This window comes from Nerophis lumbriciformis, linkage group LG01 (genome assembly GCF_033978685.3).
Source record: "Nerophis lumbriciformis linkage group LG01, RoL_Nlum_v2.1, whole genome shotgun sequence".
NCBI lineage: Eukaryota > Metazoa > Chordata > Actinopteri > Syngnathiformes > Syngnathidae > Nerophis > Nerophis lumbriciformis.
The window spans coordinates 45,623,315-45,632,500 of record NC_084548.2 but is presented as its reverse complement, the minus strand read 5'-3'; the positions used below and the strand labels follow the sequence as shown (position 1 = coordinate 45,632,500).

Sequence of the window (9,186 nt, the reverse complement as noted above, 5' to 3'; positions counted from 1 at the left end):
ACCAAAAAAGCGAATAAGGGTCAACTATCGCCGTCACAAAACATTTATTAACTGTACATGGCATTTGAAGTAACATTTTAACATTCTTAACTGCCATGCAAGTGTAAAATAAGTACGATGTGCGCATGATGAGTGCAGAAAAAGAGCAGAATAAGGAGGCTATTTGAAGGGGGTGTTGCCTTGCCTGAAAACGTCGATAAATCGTGCCTTTTCGACATTTAACACCCTGCTTTCCTAAGATTCAAATACCAAGTGCTAAAAAGCATGTGTAAACTATAAAACTGTGTGTACTATATTAGTGGGCGTATGATCTACTAAAACTGGGTGTACAATTGATAACAAGTGCAAAAGTGGCGCAGATTGCCCTATTTAAATGAGGATTTTGTGTGTACTATACGGTGTCACCATGGAGATACTCATTTCCCTCCATATTCATCTGATCCCGCTCTCTGCAATGTTGTGGAACAAACAGTAATATTCTGCAATATAGAATCGCAAATCTGGACAACAGAAACTATTTTTAGCACAATGACGGTGCGCTCTGGGAGGCGCTGCGCAGATGGATCTGGATGATTCCAGATGCAAAAAAAAAAAAATGCATATTGCAAGAAGTTTATTTTATATAGGAGATATATTATTATAATATACTTCCTATAGGAAAAAAAAACACCATTGTAAAAAAAACCCACCAGCAACCACCAAAACACATTAATTTAATTTGTTTTAATCAGCCCCTTAAAGGGGTCATCCATCAATCTATTTTCTACCAATTGTCCCGTTCGGGGTTGCGGGGGTGCTGGAGCCTATCTCAGCTGCATTCGGGCGGAAGGCGGGGTACACCCTGGACAAGTCGCCCCCTCATCGCAGGGCCAACACAGATCATATTTTTTTTTTTTCTACATTTAAAACACTTCCTTGTGGTCTACATAACATGTAATGATGGTTCTTTGGTCAACATTAAAAGATTATATTTTGTAGAAAATCTTCAAATCACTTTCTAACTGTCTCTTCAGGATGCGCTGTTTTGTGTCATGTCTGTGTGATCATGTTTTGTTTTAGTCATGTTCGGTTTTGTTTTTGGACTTTTTGTGCACTTTTGTTTGTTTGTCACCATAGAAACCATTAGTTTTCACCTGTCACGTCACGCACCTGTTTCACGTTTTGAGTCACGCACCTGTTTTCACTAATCATGTCACTAGTATTTAAGTTCATTGTTTTCAGTTTGTCGTTCTGGCGACATCCGGATTCATACCCCTGTCACACTCTTACCTCTGCGCACTTCATAGGCCATGCCAAGTAAGTTTTTTTGTTTATTAATGCCACAGTTAGTGTTTTTGTTTAATTGTTCACAGTTTCTGCCTATGTGCAAGTTTTGTTTTCAATAGCCTAGTTTTGTACCTCCGCCGTTGTGCGCGCTTTTCGTTTGTTCTTTTTTGATATATAGTGTTAAAATAAATCATGTATTCACCTTCACGCCATGTCTGGTCCAAATCACTTGCACCTCGGGAGAACAAACCACGCCATAATCCTAGTCGTGACATTTTGTAGGTGGTCTTATTTACGTACCTCCACTTCAACCGCATTTCCAGCCATGTTGTAATTTTTGGCGCTTCCATAGCGAGTCTACTGACAATTAGAAGTTAGAAGTATACGCTACTTTGTGTTAGAAATGGCAACAGCGGAGTATGGATGTGCATGTACGTTCTAGTCTGCCCCACAACAAGAAATAGAGAAAAAAAAGGAATTTATTGACTACAACGTCGGACTACAATGGCGGACTCGCTCAAAGCTCTTTGGGTAAGTTTATAAGACATATTATTATTATTATTATTATTATTATTATATAGAGATATCCGTTGACCTCACACTTGGGAAAAACGTCACTAATTGGGCAAATTCCAAACCAGCTTGTTTGGAGAAAGTTTGAAGGAAGGCAAGATTGATTTATGAATATCTACGCCATGCCTACATGGTTTGATTTCAAATTTTCTGGACTTATGCATATCTCAAATACACAAAAACAGGTACAAGTAAGTAAAACATGTAACTTTAACTCATCCATCAGCTATAAATATACAAAATGATATCGCTAAATAGAGGACATGTCAATTTTTGTTGTTTTTTTGACAGTCCAAATGTGTTGACACGCACACAGGCGGAATATTCTCTCTCTCTCGTCTGTCTTTGCAGCGTGATCGCCACCTTTCTCACACCTTCCTAGTCGTACTAAATATAGACACTAACCAACAGGTTTAGTCCTGATAACTCACAATTCGAGCGCTCAATGATTACAATTGCATATCTTACTGCCAGTGTTGTGGGCGTTCTAATAATCAGTATAAATTCTGCATATTCATGAATGCGCTAAAATGGATCGCGCTTTCTACTTTGCTCATTCAAGGAACACAATCCTCTGTGCATGAGCTTAGTATATCGGCTTTGTGTGTGCACATGTTTTAATTCACGCAAACCTTTAGTGCAGGGGTGCCCACACTTTTCAGCAGGCGAGCTACTTTTTAAATGACCGAGTCGAAGGGATCTACCTTATTCATATATATAATTTTTTTAAATCTATTTATGAAAGAGACGTTTTTGTTAACAAGTTAAAAGGTGTTTAAGGATAATACAAGCATGTTCAACACATATAGATTCCTTTCTTTCCTGAAGACAAGAATATAAGTTGGTGTATTACCTGATTCTGATGACTTGCATTGATTGGAATCAGACAGCAGTGCTGACAACGTCCACATTTTTTAATGGAGGAGAAAAAAGTCCTCCTTTCTTTACAATAGCACATGAAAGTGGTTGCTTTTTGCTATCTTATTTGTCCAGCTTCCATACTCCTTATTATACACTTTACATGAAATACATTGGCAGCAAACTCCGTGGCTTGCGGGCTTGTGCACGCCAGCTTTCTGAGACTCTTATTTTGTTAGCGCAGGCAGGATAGAGCAGCGCTTTTATTGTGAAGACAGGAACTATGCGGTCAGTCTTTACGCTTTTGACAGGAGGTATGGTTGAAATAAAAACTGTGTCTCGCCTCCCTGACGGTCTTTTTTTTCCTTCACACTGAGCTGGCAGCAGCCAGTGTCATCTCACAAGACCCTCGGGTGCCGTGAATGTCAATCAAGTGACGAAAGGGACGTCATAGTGAAGATTTCTGATCGCTAATTTTTAGGACTACTTTTTCAACGCCTAGTTGGCAATCGACTGACACACCCTCCGCGATCGACCGGTAGCTCGCGATCGACGTAATGGGCACCCCTGCTTTAGTGGGTCAGGTCTTAACTGTCATTTCAAGTGCAAAACGACGTATAGACGCTGTTGAGATCAAATAAATAGACTATATTGTTGCTCATTTTTTGAAAAGATATTGCAAAGATATAAATGTCAACTTATTGTCACCTTGACTATACTGAACTGAGCAGCCAGGACAGACACACTTCCTTAAACTCCCATAAGCTCTAATTTCGGATCTATGGTTATCACCACGATTCCACCTCTTTGTTGTCACAAAATGACCTCATGAATAAAACTAAGAAAAAACAAAACCTACTTGATCGGGGTTATTCATGTCTGGCCTGTAAATGACATCAGACGGACTGGACTCCAAGTTCAAACTTGAGGATGACTAACATTTTTGCAGCAGATTCCTAAAACCAGCTGAGAACTCTTTTTGTCACGTAGATGATCTTTACATAGCGTTTTTTTTTTGCCCCACATCCCTAAAGCACAGCGCTCCGGTTTTAATTGAGAATCTTTGGTTAGCATTAAAAATACTGTTAGTGAGGATTTTAGCTGTGCATTAGATGCTCATTGAGCTCAAGACTTGTGACATCTGCTGAGTTCTTGTGTCACATATCATACAATACTTGGCATTGCTTCAACCCTTGAATCTTGTGTGCATTTTTTCCAGCCCATACGTGACAATGTTACTTTGCACTCTCTTTATGTGGCAGATAATCCTCAATGTTACAATGGACACATTGGTTATGGTGACAAGCTCACTGACCTTTTGGGTCAAACCACCAGCTCAGAGAGGGTTTCTGCGAGGGAAAGAAAAACAATATGGACACGATGATCACCCCAGTAACTGCGTCCGAGACGTAGCTGCAGAGAGGAAAGCACATAAAGTCAGATGAGGTCAAGATGACAAAGATTGCATGAGAAAAAAGTGTTTTCTTACCCCTTCTTAAAACATACAGACCAGCCTGTGACAAACTTGGGGTCTCTTGTGAACAAGAGAACAGCAAACAAGACAAATAAAAAAGAGATGGCTCCCTCTGCAAAACTGAAACATATCACAGTCAGTGAAATGATTTGCCTTGGAAATATAAATTCACCCTCTGTTGATTGACTTTGAAAACATACATGGTTCCTCACTTTAAGGGCCCTAGTTTTCTGTAATCTTCCTCAATGAGAGCCTTGGCTCTGGCCTCTGCCTCCGCTCTTTGGTCGTGTTTGTTAAAACATAATCTACAAGAAATAAGAAAAAAAACATTGCAAGGGAAATTTTTAAGCATTCAAACAAGCTTGAACCAGTTTGGGCAACAATTCTGATTCACAAAGGAGCAAGGGACTGCCATCTTGGACCAGGTGTTTAATTAAAAGACTCAATTGAGCTGCCAATCCTGCCGGGATTACGAGCAGGTTTGGCTGCTTTGGATGGACCATTCCAGTCTGGGTGGGGTAAGTACTCAGCTCCCAAGATAAACAACAGTCATTGTAGTTTACATTTGTACCCAAAAGCCTGCCAAGACGAGCTCAGGTTAGCTGGCTTTCTCAAAAAGTATGTCACTTAAGTTCCAAATTACCTAATCTAATAATCAATGTGTTCCTCGAGGAATTAGCACATAACGACTGAAACAGTGACTGTCAATTAAAATATATGACGAGATCAATTGTGCCAAGTTTACCTTGTGTTCAATCCTCCGTAGAGGAACGCGATCCATACCCATCCCAACACCAAGAAGACGAACATGACCGGGAAGGCAAAAGCAAACCAAGAGCCAAAATTGATGGCATCACAGTCTGGAAAGTAGCTAAAAAAAGTAAAAGTTAAAAATGATTTTGTGATACTGTTAGTATTTGATGCAAACCAAAATCTGAGTTACCTTTTGAGCTGTCCAATCAGGATGAGGTTGGGAGCAGTTCCTGTCAGCGTGGCAGTTCCGCCGATACTGGCAGCGTAGGGAATACAGATAAGGAAGCCTTTCCACACTTTCATCTGATACTCTGACTCAGACCGGATGTCCTCCGCTTTTTTCATTTCACTTTGTTCGCTCTCGTCCACACTTTTAGAGAGACTATCAGTCCTGCATTGGGAAAATTCACGTTTCAGTAACAGAAGACAAAGTATCAGTTTTAAAACAATTGCCAAAATATCTACAGGCTATTATATACAATAAATTGTTTTTATTGTTATGATATAATCACTAAAGGAGATCAAACTCAAAGTTGGAATTTTCAAGTTCATAGTCGGAAATTTCAACTGCAACGCCCCACTGGGAAAGTCGGAGAGTTCTGACCACCCCTGAGTTGGCTGCTCTGAATGTCAACATTAATAGAAGCTTCTGTAACATTTGTCCATTTTGTGTTTCACTAAATCAGCCATATCTGTACTGTAAAGTTCAAATTTGAATGACAATAAAAAGGAAGTATATTCAATGTATTATTGGACATTTATATATGGTTATGTTACTGTAATGTAAATGGATTATTTTCATGTTTTTACAAGTTTTACATCACTAGCAAACATGTGTTCCTCCTCATTCACCGTGTTTGAAGGTTGCAGAAGGAGTGCATATTTTTTTTACAAGTTGTTTGTATTCAGATAAGTCAAACGTAAGAATATAATTTACCCTAAATTAATGACAACTTCTATATAATTGTATTTGTGTATAGAATAGAATATAATAAAATAGAATAGATATCAGTCATGCAATGGGGAAATACAAGTTTCAGCAGCAGAACACAAGTATCAGTATTAAAAACAAAATACATAAAAGGTATATCAGGCAATTAAAAACAATAATTTTTATTTAATCATAAATATTAAAGATGTTGAAAATGTAATTGAAATATTGTATGTTTGAATATTAAGCCACTTTCAGGGTAAACTTAGGTTATTTCACATAGAGAGTGGTTGTTTTACACAAGATTACATAAAATGCTAAATAATTGTATAAGTGTGTATCATTCATACTTCTTTTTGTGAACATCCATCTGACTCCTTTTCAAGTGTGTCGCCAAGCTAGCTCGCATATGCTAAAATTTAGCCTAAATGGTTATGAATCTCCTTACCCATCGAGTGATAACATTTGTTTCTCTGAAGCCACTGAAGGCAGTGAATGCATCTTGGTGGACTGACCTGAAACAAAGCAGAGATTGTGTTTTTGTTTGTACAATTTACCATGAGAAGAAACAACAATGTTTAGGTCAGAAACAGAATGCATGATGTGGCTCAGGGAAGTTATGAATCAATTACTACTTTACTACTATATTGACTAACTTTGTCACAGCACAAAGTTCACACCTCGGATTAAATATTAAAACAGGTCAAAACACTAGAAAAATCATATTTGCTGCCTTCTATACACTATAATGTGAGGCAGGGCATTTTGAAGCACAATTGAACAGTAGATGGGATTTATGACTCTAGGAAGGGAACTGGCTCTTATTTTCAAAGAGCCGTTCAAAGGACTAGCTCTTTATTACACTTCTTTTTTAACAGGTTTTTTTTTTTTTTTTTTTTTAAATCACGGAAACAATCACTGGTAGCATGGACTTCATTTATAAGTAAAGGTAAGACCATAATAAAGTTTTTTTTATTAAATGTGCTTTTCATGATGGTATCCTTACATCACACTCAAATTTATAAGCGCAGGCCTAAATTTACCGCATGCCTTTGGTAAGCGCCGGAGTGAGAAGAGGTTTTAAAATAATTAGCGCATACTTACATTTACCGCATGCCTTTGGTAAGCGCCGGAGTGAGAAGAGGTTTTAAATTAATTACCGCCCCGGCGGCAATTCAAGGAAATACGGTATTTTATTTAAGGACTTAACTGCAATAAGAATTTTTTTTTTAATGTACCCTAAGATTTTTGGTCAAAATAAAGCCAATAATGCAATTTTTTGTGGTCCCCTTTATTTAGAAAAGTACCGAAAAGTATCGAAATAATTTTAGTACCGGTACCAAAATATTGGTATTGTTACAACACTAGTGCACTCTATTTTTTATATTCATCCCCACATAAATATTCAACGCACCGTTGATAACGTCACTGTCTCGATCCTCCGTCGACTTGCATTTTTTCTTGAGGCTCTCCAGATCACCAAACAAACTCTCCAGAATGGCGTTGGCAATAGGGAGCATCATGGCCGTCGTGGCTGTGTTGCTGAGCCACATGGACAAGAAGGAGGAGGTCGTCATCATGCCCAATATCAACCTGGTAATAAAAATATGGAGGAATAAGAAGAACATTCCAGTGCTTGGGACCCTCATGTTGAGAAACCCTCTCACCAAGCTGGTTTCACTCCTACGATGGTGAGTACTTTCAGTGCTATTCTGCGGTGGAGGCCCCACTCTTCAATGGACGACGCCATCACCAGGCCGCTTAAGAAGAGAAAGTTGGTTTCCAAAAAGTACTGGGGACACAGTTTTTTGGACGGAACGATCCCGAGCGTTGGAAAGAGGCAGACGGGCAGCATTGCAGTGACGGCCAGAGGAAGGGCCTCTGAGCACCAAAACATGGCCATGAGCACCACCACGTAAAGACATCTGCCCTCCTGAAAGCCACATTTTAGAGTTTAGTGCTGAGAAGAACGTGTTTCACAAAAAAAAGCAATCAAACTGCTTTGTTATAGTATATATTTTATCATATACAAGCAACTTATTAATCATTCCTTATTAGCAAACGGTTGCATTTGGACATTTTAAACACAAGAAGTGAAAACACATATGAAGAAGGGGTAGGAATAAATACTGTAAGCTGTTTCTTCCTACTCCTTTTCTGACATGTTGAGTTGTACAAATGTAAACATGTGATGTTCATTCGCGTTTTGTGACACACATTTAAAACAATTAAATCATTACCATGACCATTTCGTTATGTATTAAACTAAATATAATCCCTGAACTATTTTTCACTGAGTGCCACATGACAGTTATGATGGCCCCTTATAGTGGGCCGTTTGTAATGTAATTAATTTTAATGTATAATCACCTCAGATACTATAACACAATAGACTACGCATTTGATTGTATTTTTTTGTGTTTACATGGATGCATAATTGTCATTGAAATCACAGTTCATAGTGACAAGTATTCATTTTGGTCTTAGCAAAAATATTTTTTGTAATATGTTTATTGTGTGTTGCATGATCAGATAATATCAAACGTCAGAAGACATGTAATTACACGCAATTGTTTTTGTCACAATTGAAAGAAAGACTACATTTAATAAAAAAGATGAAGTGCTTTATTGATGCACATTATTTCTAAGCTTTTGTGGGCCACATAAAATGATAGACACATGCAAGCATGCAAGGAGAGATATTAACTACACCTTGCTCAAGGGCACACCACTGTCAATACTCAAAGTTATGTCTTTGATCGTGCAAATACTATTGACATTTAAATGTTACATGCTCAAATAGCTTTGTCAATCAGCAAAATCATGTAATATCACACAGGTGTAATAATCACTCACCTTCTCTGGCAGGGTCACAAGTAGTGGTGAAAAAAGCAGCGGCGTGATTAGAAGCACCAGCGGTTTGTGAACACACCACAGCTTCTTGGAAAGCACAGATACTTTCATCTCCGCACGTTGGTTTGCACTCGCGAGGGGAAAGAGCTCCAAACTGACTGAGAGGAAGCTGGCAGGCAGAACTTTGAATGCTGTGGGATTGTGCGGAGAAGATTAACCACATGCTTAGCTACAGGTTAACTCCTCATACGGTGGTGTCAAATAGTTGAGCGGGACGGTCAGGTTTCCCTAAGGAGGCCTCTCCCACATTGACTGGAGGAGCGGGCACATCTTTTGAGCCACACACATGCAGAAGGTTAAATGCATAAGCTTAAATTTGAATAATAATTGCACTGTAAAAAAATTACGAGGATTTCACAACAATTTACAGTATTTTTCTCCACAATAAAATACTGCAAAATTTACTGTAACGTTATCA

General features: G+C 38.5%; 1 protein-coding gene across 1 annotated transcript in view; it reads right to left on the bottom strand.

The window, feature by feature from the left end:
• The window catches only part of slc13a3 (solute carrier family 13 member 3), a 23,022-nt gene extending 14,156 nt beyond the window's left edge, over positions 1–8,866 (bottom strand). The window contains exons 1-9 of the mRNA XM_061984018.1: positions 8,712–8,866; positions 7,523–7,788; positions 7,270–7,448; positions 6,304–6,370; positions 5,115–5,315; positions 4,917–5,042; positions 4,384–4,476; positions 4,187–4,291; positions 4,013–4,110 (exon numbers count right to left, since the gene is read on the bottom strand). Coding sequence (XP_061840002.1) covers positions 4,013–4,110; positions 4,187–4,291; positions 4,384–4,476; positions 4,917–5,042; positions 5,115–5,315; positions 6,304–6,370; positions 7,270–7,448; positions 7,523–7,788; positions 8,712–8,819 — 1,243 coding nt within the window. The 5' untranslated portion in view covers positions 8,820–8,866. The remainder of the gene's footprint in view (positions 1–4,012; positions 4,111–4,186; positions 4,292–4,383; positions 4,477–4,916; positions 5,043–5,114; positions 5,316–6,303; positions 6,371–7,269; positions 7,449–7,522; positions 7,789–8,711) is intronic.
• Between the last annotated feature and the right edge of the window lie 320 nt (positions 8,867–9,186).